The 22,926-nt window shown below is 40.2% G+C and overlaps 1 protein-coding gene across 1 annotated transcript in view; it reads right to left on the minus strand.

Annotated features, from left to right (window-relative positions):
• The window catches only part of LOC149289254 (TBC1 domain family member 8-like), a 33,888-nt gene extending 11,798 nt beyond the window's left edge, over nt 1–22,090 (minus strand). Inside the window, exons 1-5 of the mRNA XM_089490899.1 lie at nt 21,964–22,090; nt 6,537–6,692; nt 4,898–5,016; nt 3,710–3,938; nt 1,909–2,149 (exon numbers count right to left, since the gene is read on the minus strand). Of these exons, the coding sequence (XP_089347025.1) occupies nt 1,909–2,149; nt 3,710–3,938; nt 4,898–5,016; nt 6,537–6,692; nt 21,964–22,090 (872 nt within the window). The remainder of the gene's footprint in view (nt 1–1,908; nt 2,150–3,709; nt 3,939–4,897; nt 5,017–6,536; nt 6,693–21,963) is intronic.
• Nucleotides 22,091–22,926: the final 836 nt, after the last annotated feature.

Below are 22,926 nucleotides of genomic sequence, written 5' to 3' on the forward strand. Positions count from 1 at the left end.
TATCTTTTTTTGGTTGAACCAGTAATTATCATGTGCCAAGTAACTAGTTTGGGGAGAGGACAGACAGAAACATGGAGGTCCCAGATTGACTCATCTGTTGCCCCATAGCCAGTCCCCCACATTTGACTGCTGGAAGATCTGGTATCATGTTCAACTGAGCAGATGATTTCTAGCAGCTCATCTATAACAGGTAAAAAAAACAAAAACAAAAAGCCCTATTTCATGTCCTGTGAAACAGGAGCACATGTTGAATTCATCCAAAAATATAAAACGGAAACACACAATCATGAATAAATGTACAGTGTTTTGATGCTCAAAACACACAAAGAGCCCACTGTATTTACCACTGATGTGCAGTACAGAAGCCAAAAAACAGCCAAAGGCCATTATGACTAGACACGTGGTCACACTATCTCCTGCTGTAACTTTGCCCAAAATGGCCACAGCCAGTTGCCTCATGCAGTCACTAGAGGTGGATACGCCACTTGCATTTGACAAGACATAAAACAAATCAGTCAAGTACTAAATGTGTATACTGTGCAATGGAAAAGAGAAACATTATATTGGTTTCATGCCAAATTAAGCCACATCACTATAGTAAATAAAAAAAAAAAGTGCTGCGTGACAGTCTGAGATTAAAGAAGGGGAAAAAAGAAAAGAAAAGTCAATACGGAGCAGGATGCCTATTAGCTATAATTTTTTTGTACTCATCAATTCTACCCAAGACCATGTTTTAATGACTAATAAAGCTCTCTTAGAAACTGTTCCATTAAATATTCATGTGCGTGTACAAATTTGGAATGATGGGAAGTACACTAGACTGGAAGCCCCAGAGCCAGGCTGAGCAGAGACATGTAGACCGGGTCCCTCAGCAGCAGAGGTGATATCATAACGGAGGATGAAGACAAATGCACATGAAGTGCCTAACAGAAAATGTAGTAATTCAGGAGCAAAGCATAAGAATAATTTACACAGTGCTAAGACTAGCAGGATGGCTCAAAAAACATTCTTCGGGTCAAAAAGCTTGATTGATGTAGGAGGTTATAGCTTCAGCTATTTTTGTGTCAATGAAGCTTCAGCTATTTTTGCGGCAATGATTTGTCCTCTGCTAATACAGCCCTCAGATCATTTTAATTAACGTAACGATAAAAACAAATGAAAGAACCAATTATAAAATGGGAGGAAAGGAGGTAAAAAGGAAGCTATGATAAAAGAAAAGTATATTGGTCTGATGGCAAAAGAAGCTGGACAGTTTTAACACACAGCTCTTCATGCTATTTGATTTGCTTCACACAAATTTGGAACCAAAACATGACTGATTATTGTCCCAGAAACGCTAACAGAACTTGATCAGAATCTGTCGCTTCCTATTGAAATAAAAGTGTGACACTAGTGGCTCTAGATTTTAACTCTAGAATTGTAACTAACCATACTTGGACGGAAAACGGATGAAGACGACTGGTGGAGGCCATCCTATAAAAGTAGGTTACTTCTGAAAGGCATCTTCTGTCTGATTAACCAACAGGAGGCTACCCAGCTACCTTGCAACGTGAACTATGATGGTTCTCAGATGGCTCTTGGTCAAAGGCCAAGAACCATGAGGTTTGTAGTTCACAAGGACAAAGAAAAATACATATCTGGTTAAGCTGCTTATGCATTTACATGAGACCAATCGTGTGCTACTTTATAGAGACTGATATCAGTGACATCCTATATCAGGTATTAATTGCCCACAGTAACCAAAGCTTATCCGTCAAGCAGTCAAGAAAGAAAAATCAGTTAAAATATGTTTCCTGTGAAAATAGAACATTACATTATTTGCCCCGCAAAGTACCTGAGATCATTATGAAATAAATTATATGACATTATAGGAAAATACAGTAGTTATGGATTAATAGATTAATTTACCGTCTGGTTATCTGTGTAGGTTCCTGAAGATTTGCATCAAGTTCAAACATCTCATTGTCCAGCAGTCTTCTTACAGACACATCTGCCAGTTGTTCCATTATCCTGAAAACCTCATTAATATCAAGGAACATGGAGAACTCTCGCTCCTTGTCACGTGTAGAGACTATGATGATGTCAGTCATCAGAACATTAGATGATCGTTCAAGTTTCTGAACATCGACCCAGGGGATCACAATCTTTACTGAAGAAGAACAGGGGGGGGAAAGTAATTAGCGGTATTCATATGAAACCTCATCCAGCATCGCCAACTATCAAAGAAGGGCTAAGCTAGCTGGCCATGTGCAAATACATCGTAAAAAAATCTATTTACATGTTATACAAGGCCAACTCAGCCCTTGTTGAAGGAGACACGCACTGGGCTTGGTACCAGTTATATGAGATTTTTGCAAGACAGCCAAATATAATCATCAGCTGCAGGAATCAAAACTTAAAGAGATGGACTGAACTGTTCTGGCCTTTTTATTTTAAGACAATAAATCATCTCGGAGAATCGGTTGCCAATAACACAGCTATATATATTATATAAAGAGCAAAGCGATGTCAGATATTCAAGTGTATGCAAAAAGACAGAGCAGAAAAGCCATCGTTAAAATCCACATGAAAATAAAGCGACTGTAGGATGCAAAGGTCTACGAAAAAGTCTATGCTTACAGGGAGGAATGCTATTTCACAGACCTTAAATTGAATACATAAAAGGTTTTCATTTAGAAACGTAAAAGTCTAAGTGATCTTAACATGGAACTAAGGCATACGTTATAGGGAAGAGAGATAAATATTGGGACGAAATCCACCCAAAGTTTTATGACAGCGCTCCCTGGGTCAAGGATAGTTTGCAACATACAGAACATCTGTTTATGGTCACTTTATGTGTGTAATTTAGAGAATAACATTTTTAAAAAATTAAGCTTAACACCACAAGTTCTGTATTCACACATCCTAAATAGCTAACGGTAACTCCCAACTGCTTTGCCATCTTCTATCTCGGTCACGTTAAATAAATGTATACTAAGCTTTTACAGAATTGGACCTCGGCAGACATGGCAGCTGGAGACCAGATTGACTTGAAGTTTAATAGACAGGATTATGTTGGGTAACACAGTCTTCCCAATTAAGCATAATTGCATTGCAATGGGAATCAGGCTGAGGGTTAGTTAGAAAGAACACGAACAAAGCAAAACAATGATGTTTATAGCCCAAAATTCCGCTGGCAATGACCATGCAGCATGCCAAGCACGGCTTAAAAAGTGCTGTAAAACATCCTGTGGATGCCAACACTGCTAGGGAACGCTGACAGTACTCTATTCCCACTAGTTCCATCATTGGGATGACAATTACATAACGTTTGTACAGAATATCTGCAGCAAATGTTTGGCAAAGCGAATTAACTGCTGAGCAGCCCCTTTCTTGGTAATCAAATGACTGCCTGGCACTTTTCAGGCTTCTGATACACCATTGGTATTAACACAGAGCTACCATCAAGTGGTATAAGTGTAAATTATGGTCAATAACTATTGGCTCTGTAGCTTGGTCAATATTCTTTTTTAAGAAAAGCTTAATAAAAATTAATATGGTTTTCAATACAATATGAATGCAGAATAAGGCTTTCTGCATTTTTTAATACAACTGACAGATCTAAATCGCTTGCAAATGGCATATCAATTTTAAGAGGCATACGTAATGCAAACAAAATGTAAACGGTATGAATGGTAAAGAAATTCTGTGTTTTCATTTGGTCACCTACATTCCTTTCCAAGAAAGAACGAGTAAAAAGAGAAGTGGTTAATGCTCAAGTACAGCCAGCCCTGCCTCGGCACCCGTCCTTTCCAACAGCAGCAGGAATAAAACGCCACAAGCTTCTCGGCCTCAGGGAAGCTGAACCTGCTCTCAAACTTGACCAGGCCTTCACGGAACTTCTCTGGATCATCCTCTTGTTCAGCCAGCTTGCTGGTGGTCTCCTCTGCAATGAGACCCTGTAATAACACAAAGTAAACCTGGTCTAATGGTTGATTTGGAGATCACTAATCAGCAGCGATACATGAATGGGAAGAAATAATCATGCAGACCCTGAGAAAAGTCAATCAAGCTATCGTTCCCTTCATGCACACTATAGACCTATTCTCTATTAGCTTTTATTATAAAAGCTTACCTAGGCGAAAAAGTTTAGTATAAAGATGTCCAACTATTGGTCAAATGCTACTACCCATCTTGATATCTCTGATACAGGTGTAGGGTCCACAGTAAAGTACTAACTATATACTATAAGCTGATATAGTCAGCAAAAGGTTATTATTGACCATAAAATATAAATAAAAATATTTATTTGCAGTTACATATTCTGCGGGTAACGGCTGCATGGGAGAAAAACAAATAGCGGAAAATGCCAGCATTATGTTATGGAAATTTGCTATTTTGTGGAAGTGGTACTTCTCTTTTAAACCCAATTTTTGTTAACACATAGTATTAAGGCTTTTGTTTTGTGCTACTGCGTGTATTTAATTCACTGCTCAGCATATCATTCGGTTTACAGACCAATCCTACTTTTAAAATTAAGTAGGATTCTGGAAAGATGACATCATAACGAGAATACGTAGCTGTGCTTTGTCTATCCAGCGACAGGGCATTCATAGACTAATTACTAGACATTGCTTCCACCCAAGAGTCCTGCTTTAACTTGAAACAGATGTGAAAGAGATGAAGGATTGTCTAAAGATAGAAGATGATGGAGGTGAATTACATTTCTTATGCGATAAGAAATACACTAGTAGTGACATATGATTACTTGCAAATATAGCAATATTTTCTAACATGATTTTGCTTGTTTCTTAGAAGGCTTCCAACCCAGGCACTCTGTTCGTTCCGTTTTACTTAAGAGAAAATAACAATATTTTGGCATCCAAAATGTTCATTATGTAGCCTAATCCGTTCATACCTTTACTTTCCCTTTGACAAAGTTGGAAATATCTTCCTTATTATCAAAGACCGACAAGGTGTGGAGCAGGTTCTGTTCCAACCATTCCCAGTGTTGGTTGATCTCCTCCACAGTGGCCCCTGGTAAAAAGATAATGAATGAGAATGGTTACACCATGTACACCACATCAAAGTCAGAATTACAAAGAGCAAAAATCAGAATACTTCGTTCCTTAAAGAACAAGTCCTTAAAATCAAAACTGCTTTAGTCTTCCAAAATGTCTGCTTTGACAATTAGGAGAACAGGTCTTTTTTTATATAAATAACTCCATATGGTCTTTAAAATGTCAAAACTTCCCAAGTATACCCAATAACTTCCTAATTCAGAGTTAACTCCTGATTGATGGCAAGCAGCCCGAGGGGTAGCAAAGACCAGTGTAGCACGGCCTTTCCCATCATTATGCTATGTAGTTTAATGCATACGACTGCTTGGCAATGAGCATATCTGTAGTGGTGGTTAAGGCGAGTCTTCATGGCTGGAATCACTGAGAGCAGCAATGGCATTTTCTTATTTTACTTAATGCATATTAAAGTCTGCAATTAGTATGTAATCAAGGCTGGTGAGGCTGTAAAGGGACAGAAGACTGTCCCGTTAAAGGGAACTGCCAAAGTCTTACTGGTAAGCAAACATATTGCATTGTTCAATTTCTTCTTGGTAAAGCATCAGTAAATGTAAAATGTGTATTAACTTAGACAGGTTTTGGTAAATGGGATGACAAGTACACTGGTTTTGAGTCCCAATTGCATTATCCAAATTAAAAAGGATAGGCCAAAAATATGTTTATGCAAATAAAAAAATAAAAAAACACGATTAGGAAATTAAATACAGTAAAAAGCATTTAAAATCCACACAATAAACTATAAAATAATATGACTTATTAAAAATACATAGCAGCAGAAAATTGGCCAATCTAGCTTACCATTCTCCCATGATCTTTTGTACTTAAAACTTTTTTTTTTTACAGTAATGGTAATTTAAAAAAAATACAGAAACATTTACTGGTTTTGGAGATGTCTAGCTTCTACCGTGTTAAAGGGACAGTTTAATGTCCATGACACTTCCTGTAGAGAAGAATATGCATTCTTCCAACAGAAAAGAAAAAAGTAGCAAGAAAGCGCTTCCATTAAAATCAATAGGAGCGCTTTCCATCCATGTGTTTGGAGGTATGAACAGGACTCTGGCCGCTAACTGGAGGGGAGTATATCACATACAGGGAGATTTCCTGCAAGGCATTTAGCTGGGGGTGGGAGAAAAGGGGCAAATGCATAAGGGGGATTAAAACAGAATCCTCCCACGCATTTGCAAAAGGGGCAACTCAAAAAACATAATGGACCGAGCAGCTATCAGCTGCATTAAAGCCTACATGATGCATGCATGACTTGTGAATATACTGGAAAACAACTCCCATAACCATTAGCTAGAGGATGCACAACACCGCCATTCTACATGTGAAACCATCGGATCTGGCTTTGTTATTGAAGGATATATGGTAAGCCTTGAAGTGCACGCACACACACACACACAAGTTATTAGAGGTTACCTTAGGATCCTGGGTCATGCAGTCACTGAGCATGCGCACAGCATCAGCTCTGTAACTCACCAATTGCTATGGCCCAGTACACCTCCGATCCGCTCAGTAACTCACCACATGCGATGGCCGAGTAAACTTGTGATCCAGGGACCTGCAGCAGTATTCGAAATGGGGCAACACGGGCATTGGAGTCCAACACAGCATCCAGCGCCCCAACTAGGCGGCCTGTGTATTGAAGAAGAAACATCACACAGATGGGCAAAAAACATTTTTTCTTTTAAAATACATCAATACCTGTGCTACTGTAGCCCACCACCTAAATAGAGATTTTCATGCAACAACCCATGAAACAAACAACATTTCTATATGTTCTTCAACATAAAGGAAACATTACAATTAAAAGGAACTGCACCTTAACCCCTTCGCGACCTTTGCCGGTTCAGGACCGTCATGACATGAAGGTCACTAAATGACCTTTGACGGTCCTGAACCGTCAAAAAGTAAAATAAGCTTAGAAAGTGATCAACGATCACTTTCTTCGCTTAAACGGCGTTACTGTAATGCCTCGATGTCGAGGCATTCAGCAAGGCCGAGATCGGCATCGGGGGCCATGTCTGGCCCCTCCCGGAGGCGTCAACAGCCGCCATACATTGTATGGCGGCGGACGCCCGTTTTAAAAGCGTTTAGGAGGCGATCAACGATCGCCTCCTAAACTTAAATGGTGTCGCTGGAATGCCTCGATCAGGAGGCATCCAGCGACACCAAACACTTACCTCTGGGTGGGCTGTGACCGCTCCGGAGAGCGGTCACAGCCGCCGCTGCCGGTGATCTTCGCCATCAAGCAAGATGGCGGCGGCCCGGGAAATAAAACAATAAAGACGAAAAAGTTCGCTAGAGGGTCTCCAGACCCTCTAGAGAACTGGCTCCACTTGCTGGTTGAATACAGGTACTGCATTCAACCATGCAAGTCAATGGAGCCCAGCTTTCTAATCACTATGTGATTAGTAAAATATTCAAAAAAAATAAAAAAAAATAAAAAATGGAAAAAAAAATAAAAAAAAAATGTGCTAACATTTAAAAATTATTATGCAGTGATGTCACTAGATGAACCATCCAGTACCAGAAAAATGTGTAAAAAAAATATAAAAAAAGTATTAAAAAAATAAAATTAAAAAATAAAGTTTATTATTTTGAGCAAGTGCTAAAATTTCTCAAAAATCTCAACAAAGAGTTAAAAAAAAAGCACTTCAAATACCCAAGGGGTGTCTAATATATAAAAAAAAATGGCTGATGGGGTAAATTGGAGTGGCCTAGCTCAAAGATAGGGCATAGGTACAGACTGACCAAAATGGAGAAAAAAAGCGCACTTCCCAAATGTGGCATTTTAAATCTGAAACAACCCGACAAACCCATGCATGTCGGGTATCACTGCACTCAGGAGATGTTCCTGAACACACATTGGGGTGTTGTTTGACAGTGGCATATACCAGGACCTGTATATCTATAACTAAAGTACAATTTGTGTGAAAAAAAAATAAAAAATTACTATTACAAAGTTTGACAAAGTGTAGTTCTATAATTGGTGCATGGAAAGGGTTAAAATAACAGCATTTGGAATACCCTGGGGTGTCTAGTTTTCAAAAATATATGGTTTGAATGGGTTAAATTGAGTTAACCGGCTTCAAAGATATTCCAAAGAGGAGAGGGAGGCACAATGACCAAATGACCACCTGAATTACGCATGCCCCAAAAGTAGCCTTTTACCAGCCAAACAATCTGACAAACCCATGCATGTGGGGTATCGCTGTACTCAGGAGATGTTGCTGAACACATATTGGGGTGTTGTTTGACAGTGACATATACCAGCACCTGTATATCTATAACTAAAGTACAATTTGTGTGGGAAAAAAAATAAAAAAAATTACTATTACAAAGTTTGACAAAGTGTAGTTGTATAATTGGTGCATGGAAAGGGTTAAAATAACAGCATTTGGAATACCCTGGGGTGTCTAGTTTTCAAAAATATATGGTTTGAATGGGTTAAATTGAGTTAACCGGCTTCAAAGATGTTCCAAAGAGGAGATGGAGGCAGACTGACCAGATTTGTTAAAAAAGATTTGGAAATCATAAAACGCTACTTGTACTTATTGCCCTATAACTTACAAAAAAACAGCAAAAAAACATAAAAACATTGGGTATTTCTAAACTCAGGACAAGTAGTAGAATCTATTTAGCTAGTTTTTTTACTTGCTTTTTTAGGTGAGTAAAAGATTTTTCAAATAAAAGTCATAAAATGTGGTTTTTTTTCAATTTTTCACCATGTTTTTTTAATTTTTTTTATAGTAAATAAGATGATACGATCAAAATAATGGTATCTGAAGAAAGCCCATCTTGTCCTGAAAAAAACAATATATAACTTATGTGGGTACACTAAATGGGTGAGGAGAAAATTACAGCTGAACACAAGCACCACAAAAGTGTCAAAACAGCCTCGGTCCCACAGGGTACAAAACGAAAAATGAGCCCGGTCCTTAAGGGGTTAAAGTTTTTCTTTTATTTTAGTGACAGATTATCATTATCAAGGCATAATGTTCTGACTAAAGTGGCCATCTTGATGGCATTAGTATTTGTATTTTTCTTTAATTGCCAATTACTACTGGAAAAAGTCGTATGGGCCGATTGTAAACCCATGCTTACAATAAACATACATTATAATATGGTGATGAAATGAAGATATAAGAAGTAGATCTTAAAGCGTGATCAGACTTTGATATAACACAAGCGACAGAAACCCGTCTCACAGTCTCAATCCGAGATAAAGAGAATTATTTATCACACATCGAGGCAGGAACAAAGCTTGGCTCAAATGAAAGATCTGGGTAGGGAAGCAGCTATAGCTCAGGAGGCCTGTCAAAAATGTGAACGGCTTACCAAGTAATGGGAGAATTCTGGGAGGAAAAAAAACCCCATAATATATTTATTTCTATATATCATCAGATGAAGCCTTAATTTGAGCTAGATAAATTCTAAAGCATGTAGCAGGAAATACAAAACAAAAAAGTTGTCCAAATTTCACAGTTATAAAAAGAATAAGAAAGAACCTCCGAGGTCTTATGGGACTTTACAGCTTACCATACAAATGCTAATCTACTAAAAGGTGCCATAAAGATATGAGAACATCAAACTTTGGGCTATCTTGTCTGTGGCCAGTATGACAACATCCTTTCTTGTACTTTTTGGGTAGTTGGACACTTCGCCCGAGACTCTCTTACTTATCATGAAGGCCCAATTCATACGCAACCAAAGGTAACACACAGTCAATACAGTTACAGTATACCAACCTGTGTGCTTATGTTCCAGCAGACATTACCTATATGCCTTCTTAATACTCGGAAGATGGCTTTAGATTCTATTCACAATTCTATTCTAAGCAGTGTGGAAGGCTCATAATAACGGCCTTGACTGTAATGATTGTACTGTATATATTATTCTCCTTTTGCTTAAAAGTGTTCATTTTAAACAGCAACGTTTTCTGGAAATGCAGACCCTTTCCTGTATTCTGAATACAAAGAACAGAACTGACAAAGCAAATATTAAAGGCAAGAATCCGACAGGCAGCTCAGTAACACGCCAGGAAATCACATTATCCAGGCGCCGTGCATTAAACATTAAAAATATACACTAGAACAGGAACATTTGCGTTCCTACTGCTAATTCTCACATTATTGTTACGGCTTCCCCGTGTACATTTTTATTATTTGATCTGTCCTTATCTGCACGATGCCGATTATCTGTCTGCGATGAACATCTCTGCATTCAGCGCAAACGATTGCCTTATAATGCGGGCAATGAGCAAATGGCCCATAATCATCCTTCTTAACCTTTTTAACCTGTTACTCTATCCGCCCTTAACACTGACAGTACAAAGGCAAATGTATTTTTTCTGCAAATATTTAAAATGCTTAAAAATAAAGATTTCCATTGTTTTTTTTAGTCACTGTACTATTGGCATGAATCAAGCATTTCCGTTATGTCCAAGCATATTTGGTACATCTGTTTATACTTTGCTGCTCTCAGAACTGAAGAAAAAGTGGCCATATAATACCAGTAACCCCCACTAAAGAAAGATGAACGTGTGGACTGATATGATGAGATCATCTCCCTGCTTCCCTAAACGCTCTTCTACCCTCCCCTTTTTTCTTTTTGCATTACAAATAAGTAGTTCCCTTCTGGTTTTTGGATGAATTTGTGGTTCATTTGTTCTTAGGAGCCACGGAATTGCTCCCCGTGGTAGAACTACTGTCAACTTTTCCAACAGGACAGAAGAGCCATTCATTGTCTCCGTTTGAAGAAGCAGGACACCAGCATTCACTGTGCTTCGAAGCTTCAAGGAAGCGCTGCCCTCGACTTGATTTATCAACCACATTAGGTATAACGGCTTAAAGGAGGACAGCTGCTTTGGGCAACATAATACAGCAATGCATTTTTTGTCCTCTAGAATGCAAAGTATTGAAATGGGCAACTCCAATTACAAGATTTAAAAATAAATAAGGGGCTTACCCGAAGCACATATTCAGCAGTGGGCTAATCCTCAATTTGATCCTCAAAACAGGGCTAGCGATCTACTAATGGTTTTACGAAATAAAATCCCTCATTATGGCAAAAACAGTTTTTCTTCCCAGGATGTGTATATATATATATTTCACGTGTTACGGGTGAGGACATGTAAGCTGCTGCCTTCAGTATGCGAGATATATATTTGAGTAATCAATTCCAATCTGTTCATTATACATCCTATGAGGCAGCAACATGTGAAATGTAAGTGCCCTGGAAAAAAAATAATAAAAACGCATCACATCCCTGACACCCACCCAAGAAATGGCCTCTTGTTGGAGAAAACAACTGTGGTACAGTTTAAAAATTGTGTTCTTTTTTTATTTCACTAGATGTATTGAATATATAATTTATTAACTTATTTTAATTCTCAGGTCTATTTTATTTTAATTCTCAGGTCTACTAGCAGAGAGATTAACGTAAATGATAGGTTATTTATTTACATAGAGCAGGGCTTGACAAACCCCAGGCGCTAGGTTGCTAATGGCGACAAGAAACCCCTTCCTGGCACCCAGGGTTTTGAAAGGGCATGAGTGTATATGTCAGCATGTAGCGTTAGAGTGTGTGTGTTACCGTGCGGTGTTAAAATGATTGCACACAAGTGCAGAATGTTAGCGTATCTGTTACCGTGCGGTGTTAGAGGATGTACAAGTATATTAGTGCATGGCAGGGCTTGACAAACCCTAAGTGCCAAGGCAATTAAAACATGACCGAGGAGGGGGGAGCTGGCTCCTAACTTTTTTGGCTGACTCTTAGACCCAAATTTGTCGATCCCTGACAAAGACCATGTGCATCATTACGAGATAGAGAAACTACAAAGAATCAAGCTGAAAGAGAACGCACAATCCTAAAGAATGTAAACAGCTTTGGTTTAAGTTTGTGTGCCAGATGACTACGCTAAAGCAGTTCACACAACACTAGCATTACACTTGACAAGACTTCAGACACATTCCCTGAATGCAAACAATCCGAACAGAGCTATTTTCAGCTTTGCCAAATGTGCATTCTACGAGCGCTGTATTATATTTGGGGTGTAACTTAAGAAGCATGGAATCCATGTGCCACATAAATGAGCAGTGAGGTCAGTCGCTACATCGAGCCACGTGTGTTATGATCTCTACTTGCTCAATGGCAGGACATCACCCTATTCTCTAAACAGTCACTTTAGCATGTAAACGGGTGCACAACACACTTTATTTTTACATGGTTTACTGTTTAAATACACATTAACGGGGCATTTATGGCTGTAGAACACAGGGATGCACGCACACCCAGCTCATGATGCTGTCCGAACGCTTTAGTTTGCTAAGCATCGGCACAGATTTACAGCCGCCACTTATGGTACCCGATGACGTTTACAAGCAACAAAGAAAATATTGAGAATAATCAAAATTGTTTCCATGCTGTATGATTAACTACAACAGAATGATTAATTCCACATAGTGCATGCGATCCAGTCTACACTCTGCCCTACCCCCATCCTCCAGATTTTGCGCTTCGCCAGTCTGAAGGTTTCTTGGCGACAGAAATAGAATATTCGTTACGGTAGAGGTGAAAGCGTAGGCAATCCTGACCATGAGAAACAATACACTACGGCAGAGCAGGGACATGGACACTACAAAGGGGGATCAATGCACATTCCAAAGTGTCATGGTGTTGAAAACACCTGAAAACCAATGGGACAATACAGACAAAAAAAAGTCATATTATATGACCGTTTCAGCTTATTTTGGGGATTAGGTTATACTAACCTAGTATATGCTCCACCGGCTATACCGGATATTGCCCTTATACAAAGCTAGAAATAAAATGCAGTCGTTATTCAAACCTAATAAAAATCAACTGAGCCAACAAAACAAATATAGGCAACTGAACAAACAGAATAGTAGAAAGCAAATCTTTACGAGACAGAGCAGTCTTGAAGCCGTGTGCCCATGACTACAACAATGTGTGCCCAGGACTACAACAATGGCAGCTTCCAGGTCTGCAGATAAAGGAAGTTTATTTGAACAAAAGGGGATAAATCCAGGTTGTCAATGGTAACCTACATTACTGTACACATCAGTGACCCATACTGGCATAGACCGACAGGGCCCTGGGGGGTGGTAGTCCCCCTTCCAATCAGGCCCCCTGGTGTCCAGCTGCTCAATGGGCTGGTTACAGGGGGAGATCTTTTAGGGGACTGTGCCGGCTCGGCACAGCCTCCATAGACTGCATTAGAAGCGCAGCATGCCTTTAGGAAATGGACCACCAGGACATGACATCATATCCTGGTGCTCCGTGTCTTAAAGGCACAGCGCACGCTTTCAGGCAGGGAGGGGCGGAATGTAAATACATCGCTGGTATACAGCACTGTATTTTACGCTCACGTAAAAATATATTTTTCATTGCACTTCACCTTTAAATCCCTTAGTTTTTTTTATGGCAAAATAAGGGGATGTGATTAAAATGTGTTAGTTCATATTATATGTGGACTGTTCAGAAATCATTTGGGATAAAAGTATGATAATTAAGCCAACGGCACTTTCGTGCCTCTGCGGTAAAACGATAAACTCTTATTTATTCAAAGGTGGAGAGTCGGTCTAGAGGTGAATCTTAATTTTTTTGGTAAAAAGCAAGACACAAAATTGCCCAACGTAATGATACAGCGGAAAAAGATATATATATATATATATATATATATATATATATATATATGTTTATTTTTTTTTAAAAACCATGTATGACCAAATCTGGAAAAAAGGTGCTTGTTACTAGGGTTCATAGCAAAACGTGTCAGCCTCCTGCCGTTCAAAGGTTAAATGGAAAAGTAAATTGAGCCAAAAAGTAGAACATCAAGGAATGCTGTGAAGCCTCTGTATCCAAGTGCTCAGCACTGCTGACCCTGAAGGGACTGGCCGCTTCCCGTGACAGATTGCATGCCTGGATTATCCTTTTCATTGGCATGTGCTCCAGAAAGAACAAACAAAGGACTCCTTTCTAATAAAATAAGAGACGAAAGCCGCCGGGCAAATCTGTGTAACTAGTCCGATAAAACAGCTTTAACGCTTTCGGCACCAATGACACAAGTTTCACATTTATAGCTTGGGGCTAAATTAGAAATAAATTTAGAATAGGTAATTATTCCCCCAACAAGCTTGCCTAGTGATAGGGTAAATTGAACACACAGGGGCATGTTTAACAAATACCAACAGACACGGATGAACAACTTGAGGGATTTGTGGCTGAACAAAGCTGCCTGTGCTAGGGGTTAGTTTTACTTTATTTTCCTTTTTACATCGATGTAATAAATTTTTGTTTTTTGTTGCCGTTTGTTATAAAAAGGTGTAAGGTTCCTTCAGTATGGAAGCATCGGGCTTGCTACGAGTAACGGTATAGCAGAAATCACTTAATGGCACTGTAAATGGGCTGAGTGCCACAGTGGCATCGTAATTGTATTTCTTTCTTAAATTATCATGGCGCTAACCTTTTACTGTATACTATCAGGGAGCCAAATAACACCCTCTTCCAGCCACTTGCTTTGCAGTGGATTGTAACTGCCATGGTTAATCCCTACCGGAGACAACGTGAAAGGTTAATCCAGCCTGGCGTTAAGGACGGCATAGTAGGTAAACAACCAGTCCCACGGTATATGCAGGACCAATCATTTAATAAGCGCGGTCGGCCCCAGGTTTCTAGATTCCAAGGCTAAATAGGTTTTAGTGCACACAACATAGAGAAGAACCTTATGGCAGCGCTCCTTGCCACCTCGGCATCCTACTCAGGTGAATAGATTGCCTATATGGTAGGACCAACGCTGGTCATCTAATGAAATGCTTCAAAGCATTAGACAGCCGGGATGTTCCTTTAAATTTTCGCAGGGTCAGACCCCCATGTGCATGGAAGGAGCAACTATTGATTTTAGCAATAGCCAGACCACAGAGGAAGGGAGCAAATGCAGAAGCAGAGCTGCAGCTTCTGTGTCACGTAAGAGCCCCAATTGCTATTTTTTGTTTTTGAAATAATCCAATGACAATACAGGTAAAACACCTACATTTCTTTAAACAAAGTCATGAAAATACAGAGTATAACTTTAATGTCCGCTAATAGCACTGTGGGTTCTTTGTCAGGACAACTAACAATGTATTTTAACAAGAGAAACCTATTACTATCACAGGAAACACAGCAGCGAGTGTTATTTCCGCATTAGGCGCTGCTAAATAAGATCAAGACTGACGGTTCAACAGACTGTTTAGCAGCGACTGCCAAACGAGTGCACACTAGGATTCCACGTAAGAAGGAAAGGACCGAAGCACTGGTTGACTTGGGGCAGTTTGCTTTGTAAACAAGATTTAAGGATGTAGAACCAGCTCCAAAAATCACAAAGAAAATAACACAGAGTTTGACTTCAAAGCAAAGGAGAAGCTGGGCAGGAAACGTTGAACAAGCACGCCGAGGACAAAAGCACACGGCTCAGACAAAATGGAACATGTTCAAAGCTTGCGCATCACAGCTGCCACGCTGCCTCCCAGAGACACACATCATTAACCCCTTCGTGACAAATGCTGATTTTACTTTTTGTACCCTTCGTGACAATGGCCGTTTTAACATTTCTGCGCTGCTCGTGTTTAGCTGTGATTTTCTTCTTTCCCGTTTACTGAACCCACACACATTAGATATTGTTTTTTTCAGGACAAGAAGGGCTTTCTTTAGAGGACATTGTTTTGATTGTATCATATTATTTACTATTAAAAAAAGTATAAAATATGGTGAAAAATTTAGAAAAAATTACTGTTTCTAACTTTTAGTTGAAAAATCTTTTACTCATCTATAAAAGGTAATGAAAAAACCTGCTAAATAGATTCTACTATTTGTCCTGAGTTTAGAAATACCGAATGTTTTTATGTTTTTTTTGCTTTTTTCTACACATTATGGGGCAATGTACAGGTAGTGTTTTGCTATTTCAAAGCCATTTTTTCCAAATCTGGTAATTCTTCCCCCCATGTGCCATTTTGGGTATCTTTGAAGCCGGCCAATGCAATTTACCCCATCATCTAGACAGCCCAGGGTATTCCAAATGCTAGTATTTTAACCCTTTCCAAGCACTAATTCTACCATCAGCCTTTGTCAAACTTTATGGTAGTATTTTTTTTTGCATTTGTTTTTTCACACACATTTTACTTTAGGTATGAATAAACAGGTTCTGGTATATGTCACTATCATAAAACATCCCAATATGTGTTTAGCAACATCTCCTGAGTACAGCGATACCTCACATGAATGATTTTGCCTGGCTGTTTGGGGGCAAAAGGGCCACATTTGGGGCATGCGCATTTTTCAATGTTGAACTTTGGCATTTGGGGATCCACTGCCCATGCCCTATTTGGTACATCTTTGAGCCGGGCCATTTCAGTGTGCCCAACAAAACCATATATTTTTGAAAACTAGACACCCCAGGGTATTTTAACTCTTTGCATGCACACATTTTACCACCAGAATTTTTTCAAAGTTTGTAGTAGTATTCTTTTGTGTGTATTTTTCCCCCACACACCTATGTTATGTATGAATTTACAGCTCCTGGTATATGCCGCTGTCACACGACACCCCAATATGTGTTCAGCAACATCTCCCGAGTACAGTGATACCCCACATGCATGGGTTTGTCATTTTTGGGGGGAACTAAAAGGCCACATTTGGTACATGTGCATTTTTCTAATTGGAAATTAGATGTGTGGCCATCCTTCCCCCCGTGTTAATTGGGACATTGTTGAATCCGGCCAGTTCAATTTACCCCATCAAATCATACATTTTTTAAAAGTAGACACCCCATGGGCATTTAATATGCCAGTATTTTAACTCTTTCCATGCGAGAATTGTTTTAAGCTAATGTGCTAATTTTAGGACTTGCTCACAAAAATATATTTTTTATATATATATATATATATTTTACATTTTTTTGCCTTTTTTAAAACATTTTTTTTCAACTTGAAGGTTCCCCTGATAGTGACATCAGAGGGAAATTATTTTTACATTTTACTGGTTTTTTTTTACTATTTTTTTCTAATTATTATTAATTTTATTTTTTAATTTATTTTTACTAATCACACTGATTAGAAAGCTGGGCTCCATTGACTTGCATGGTTGAATGCAGTACCTATATTCAACCTGCAAGTGGAGCCAGAGTTCTCTAGAGGGTCTGGAGACCTTCTAGCGAACTTTTGCATCTTTATTGGTTTTTTTCCCGGGCCGCCGCCATCTTGCGGATGATGAAGACTGCGTACAGCTGTCACAGTCCATCCTAAGGTAAGTGTTTGGTGTCGCTGGATGCCTCCTGATCGAGGCATTCCAGCGACACCATTTAAGTTTAGGAGGTGATCGTTGATTACCAAGTGGCCCATGTGTTTACCAGCCTTGTGATCCAGTGGGTTGAAGTTGGCCGTTGAACAAGCCACCGCTCGCTCACCTACGTACCAACGTGGATTCATTTTCCTTGTGCTTTTCCCCTGCACTAAATAAGAGTGATCGGCACATCTGGTTTCTACTAAGTACGAGTTGTCTGAAAACACAATACAGGTTGAGACAATGGGGGTTTATAACGTGTGGTAATATTAATCAACCCACTGGGAGTCGTCTCATTCACGGAACAAACATTTTCCCCCAATTTAGGTATCTTACCCTTTTGAGAGAGTTTGGCCTTCCATAATGGAAACTCCCTCGTTAGTGATTAAACCACTGTATTTACTTTAAGTATTCACTTAAGTATTCTCCCACTCATGCATGCACACACGCTAATCAGGCAATGCACACACTTTGCTTTCCAAACGCGTTTAAATATAGGCATTGTTATCCGTGAGTTGGAAAGTAAGCATACATTATGTTGCGTGAGATTTGTTTCACATGCCAACCTGCTCCATAAGGTTCACATCACTACAAGCCTTTCAAGCTAGAGGGGAATTCTAGAGCAAATATTTACAGTGCCAAGAACTGAGAAAAAAAGAGGAAGACAGCGATCAGAAGCCTGATCTTCTATTAGAGGAACTGTGCACATTTATCAAGTCCTTGTGTCATAAATAATGGGAATTCCCATCAATACACAAAAAGCAACGGAGCCTCATTTCCCATAAAGGCACCATGGTGAATGTTTAACGCACTCAGTCAGGTTCCTACATATTAAAGCTGCAGATGGCGGTAAATCTATAAGGATTCTGCACGCTGTTCTTTGTATAGATGAACGCATACACAATAGCTTCCCGTTGGCTCTATAGATCAGATTTCCCGTGTCTAAAAAGCAAGTTTCTTTCTTAAACGTATTTCTAGTTGCGGTTGGTCAAAACAACCATCATGCAGCAATAATAATGCATAGTAAAGTAATCTGTTTACTTTAATAGCATTCGTAAAAAAAATATCTATCTCTCATGCAGCAGCTGTCCTGTCCATGGTCTGACATTTCTTGCTATTGCAATAATAAGCAGAATAGTAAAAGTGACACTAAAGTGTTAATGGTGCAATAGTAATACAAGAATTTAAAAACATCCTCCTGTGTGTCACAAAGAGTAAACTATTAATATCATATTCATTTATTTTTTAATAAGATAAAAAAAAGTGCAATTGCGCTTATTCCAACTCCTATAGTATGAAACCACACAAATATTGAACAAAGTACGATGTGATAAAATAGACAATATTACCATATGTGCGTATAGCAAAAAAGACGCCATTTTAATCTGTTACAGCTGAAATAAACAAAAACAGTGTAAAATGTTTTGCAGTTTGTAAAAGATAATAATACACTTACAAATGAGGTGACACTTTTAAACGGAAAAAGTACATACAAAAGTTCCTGGAGTCAGGATTAATTTACGGGGAATCCCTCCAAACCAATTTAGAGCGAGAGAGCGAGTAGTGTGTGTGAGAGAATGAGTGTAGTGTGAACAGGGGAATATCATGGATGAAGTGTCTGAGTTGGCTATTCCAGCAGGGAACGTTTTAACATTTATTTTCTGTGTAGCGGTCTGGTCAGTTTGGGAGAATAATGTAATAATTGGATAACTTTGGTTAAACATGTATCAACAAATTCACTGGTATATTAGCCTCTAGTTTGCAAAAGGAGAATGGCATTGGGAAGAATGTTTTGAAAATGCCCACCAGCTCAAACCCCCCCCCCCCATCGATTTCAAAGTAAAACATCTGAGATTTTGTAAAACCCCACAGGATGGCCACAACAAAACGCTGGTGAATTCAGAATGACTAACATAAAAAAGTATCACCGCAGAATAATGACTTCATTTAAAAATGGCACTCTCCACTGCACTTTACGAGAGGGAATCAATTTTGCGATGCCAGAGGCTTCTCAAGGATTCTCCAGTCACCTTGTTCTGCTGCCAAGAATCCGACTTACCATTAAAAAGGCATGACACGGACTTCACTACACGTGTTTCTACGAGAAGAATGTGCATTATGGGGAACAGTCACCCCCCCAAAAAACTATATAAAACTAAACGCGTCGACAGACCGCGCAAATAGAACGCAGAATTTTCTTAATTAAAATGACAGAATTTTTAACATTACACGCAGAAATGCTTCCATGTCACCTACGCCACATTACCATGTATGAGGGCACCTGTCTGTAAAAAATATATCATGGCCATCAATATGGTGCCCCCCTCTTTCAGATAAATTCTGTATCACGTAGAGAAAAATTAAAAGAAAGCTGTCATTTGGTTGTTCTCTAACAGTGATGGTGATTGAGGGAGGTGTTCTGTGCGATAGGTGTGATGAGAGTTGTTAGAAGAGCTTAAAGCTAACACCCCTTCTGTGATATCAGAGATGGGCAGGCTGAGCAGACAGAGAGGACTAAGAGGCCCGCTGACATGTTTTCAACATGAAAATACATCAAAATGGTATATTATTTTAAAGAAAGGAATGTTTATTTAAGATGCATTCCATATTAGTACATTACGTAAAAAAAAAAAAAAAAGGAGGGGGAGTTTGTTTCTTCCCCTTTCAAATGCATGGAGGGATTCAGCACCTATACATTTACCCGTTTCCCTGGCCCCCAGCACGTGTGGGATTTTCACCGCCAGCAAGACGGCTCGAGGGTATAAAAGTAGAAAATACTCCCATTGATTTCTACGATGCCACATTGGAAGTCAGAGAGTGAGCAGTACGGGGTCATTCTACTGCCAGTGCTTGTCTGTAGAGATCACATGATTTAATTTTTACAGCAACAGCCTAAATAGCGAAATGAATTTGTTACAAGCGGTGTCCGCATACATTCGGCCATGTAGTATATGATATCGATGTCAGCAATGCCATTTCCATCAGGCCAATGCAAACAAAACGTTCCCCAACAAATGGCACCTGCGACGTGTGACAGGGAGGCAACATGTACTTTCGGGGAAAGTGCTTCCACCACAGCTCATTCAGCCGACAAGCACGCGCTCATCTCAAACAAACCATGTTTTCTTTTAGCTATTGATTCCTCTAAATAAATATCTCGGTAAGTACCTTGCAACCAAATTCCAAATTGTGCTTTTTTGGATTAAAAAAAAAACAAACAAACAAAAAAACCCCTGATGATTTCTTATAACGACCAGTAATGTGAACACTTCCAAACAGATGTGTTAAGCCACTGACCCATCTCATTTAACCTCTTGCTGCCCCTCAACCTGCTTTCAGTGCAGAAAGCATACCGCAATATGCCTTAACTCCTTCCTGGTTTCAGTAGAGGGCACAAAGAATGTATGTAAACAAAAACTGACTCCTGTCATGATAAAGGGATCCTACTCACTGAGGGTGATACAGCATTACTCCTATCATTATAAAGCGATCTAGACATTCTCTTATTATATAGTAACTCAGACACAGAAAGTGGTACAGCATAACTCCCATTACTACATACTAAGCAAGGCACTGATGGTGGTCCAACAACCGCAACTGATCCCCTAGGACATGTCTCAGGACACTGAAAGTACTGGGACTGTCTCGGGAACAAACAAAAAAACCAGTACAGTTGGCAAATGTGTGATGTCTTAACATACTCACGTACAGTCATTAAAATGCCTCCATTATAAAGTAATTAAGGTCTATTGCACTGGTAATAGGCCTGAGATTCATGGCAGAATGATCATCAAATTGTAGGGCATTAAATACATCAATTATACAAAAGATTTCCAAAAACACCAGACATAAGCAGGAGTCACACAGAAGCCAAACAAGAACTATGGATTACTTAAAGGCGTCCGGATGAGATTGAGCATTCACAGGGTATACAAAGGTACCACATGCGCATGATACCAAAAACCCCCAAGCATATACACACACATATTATATATATATATATATATATATATATATATATATATATATATATATAGATATATATACACACATACACACATATATATGTGCGTCAGTGGTGGTGAATTTGTGGGGGGAGGGGTTGGTGCAAGCACCCAACACATTATGTACATATAACATACATATATATGTATATATTCTAGAAAGGACAACACTTTTTTCCCCCATCACATTAAGTGCGCATTTTCCTTCACAGATATACTTTTTGCTGAAAATTGTGGTCAAATATCGAAACAATGGCGCAAAACTTGCACTTGTTCACCGTTCCCCTCCCCCAGCACGGTTACTGTGTTGTGTATTTTCGCTGCCTGAACCAAGGCCTGACCGGCCAACTGACTGCCATATTCCAACTACATTTATAGAATGTGTCTGCATGCCACACATAGTAGTGTATCCATAATACACACACACACTATCACTGTCATTTCATAAAATATCACTGCTCTAGCACGTGCAACACCTAAAGCCAAGCAGGTGAAGGGTGCAACACCTGAGGCCAAGTAGGGGAAGGGGTTATAGCGGGCATGCCTCAGCCCTGACTCACCAGTGAACCTGGCCGCGCTGTCTCCATGGCCCCGGCGCCGCTGCAGGATGAAGTACTGGTTGGACTTTTGAGTCATCCAGAGCCGCAGCGCGTTCTTCAGCAGCACCTCCTCGGGCTTAAGCCACATCCTGCAGGAATCTGGCCGCTGTCACACCCGCATGTCAGGCTGTCCGGCACGGCACGGGGGAGAGCGGTGCTGCCGGGGGGAGAGAGAGAAGAGCCCCGGGTCACACGAGCGAACACCCCACTAACGCCAACCTCACTCAGCGCCTCTTATCGCAGCGCCTATCGCCATCACCGTATCGCGGTTACTCAAGCCTGACCCTATCGCGAGCAGCCAGCCCGGGCTCACACCCGCACTTCGCGTACATCTGTGACACCTGCCGTGAGCTTCCCCTGCGATCCCCTCTGCCTGCCCCGCACTCCCGCCGAGCTGGGGCACTCACCCCGTCCCGCGATCACCGCCGGGATACCCCCTCTCCACAGCACCCTACTCTCTGACCCCCAGTCGTGATTTCCTGCACCATTCCCACGCACACACATCCAAATATATCTAAACCCCCCTGGGCTTTCCTCACGATAAACACAATGCCCGGCGTTTGTATTTCTATAGTCTTGGCCCATCGCGGCCCCCTTACTATAACCCCGCTGCCCTCGGAGCCCCTGCGCCTTACCTGCCCCTCCAGATCTAACCCTGGGCGTCCATACTCCCGCTCCCTCTCCGGGTTGTTGTTTCTCCCTCACTCTGCGCGCACAGTTCCGGGATCCAGAGAGGAAGTTCATCCCCAGCCGGCAGCGCCGGGCCCCTTCCCTGTGTGCTGCTCGTATGTCACAGACACAGTGCGGCGTGTGCCGTACCCCGGGGGCCACATCACTCACATTAAAGGAGCTGCGTCCGCTAATTGCGTTTCTAACAGCTTTGGCCCAACGTATACCGTCCGCAGTGATTGGAGGAGAGGTCAT

The sequence above is a fragment of the Sceloporus occidentalis genome, unplaced genomic scaffold, assembly GCF_023333645.1.
Source record: "Sceloporus occidentalis isolate IW3139 unplaced genomic scaffold, rSceOcc1.0.p SCAF_47, whole genome shotgun sequence".
NCBI classification, from domain to species: domain Eukaryota; kingdom Metazoa; phylum Chordata; class Lepidosauria; order Squamata; family Phrynosomatidae; genus Sceloporus; species Sceloporus occidentalis.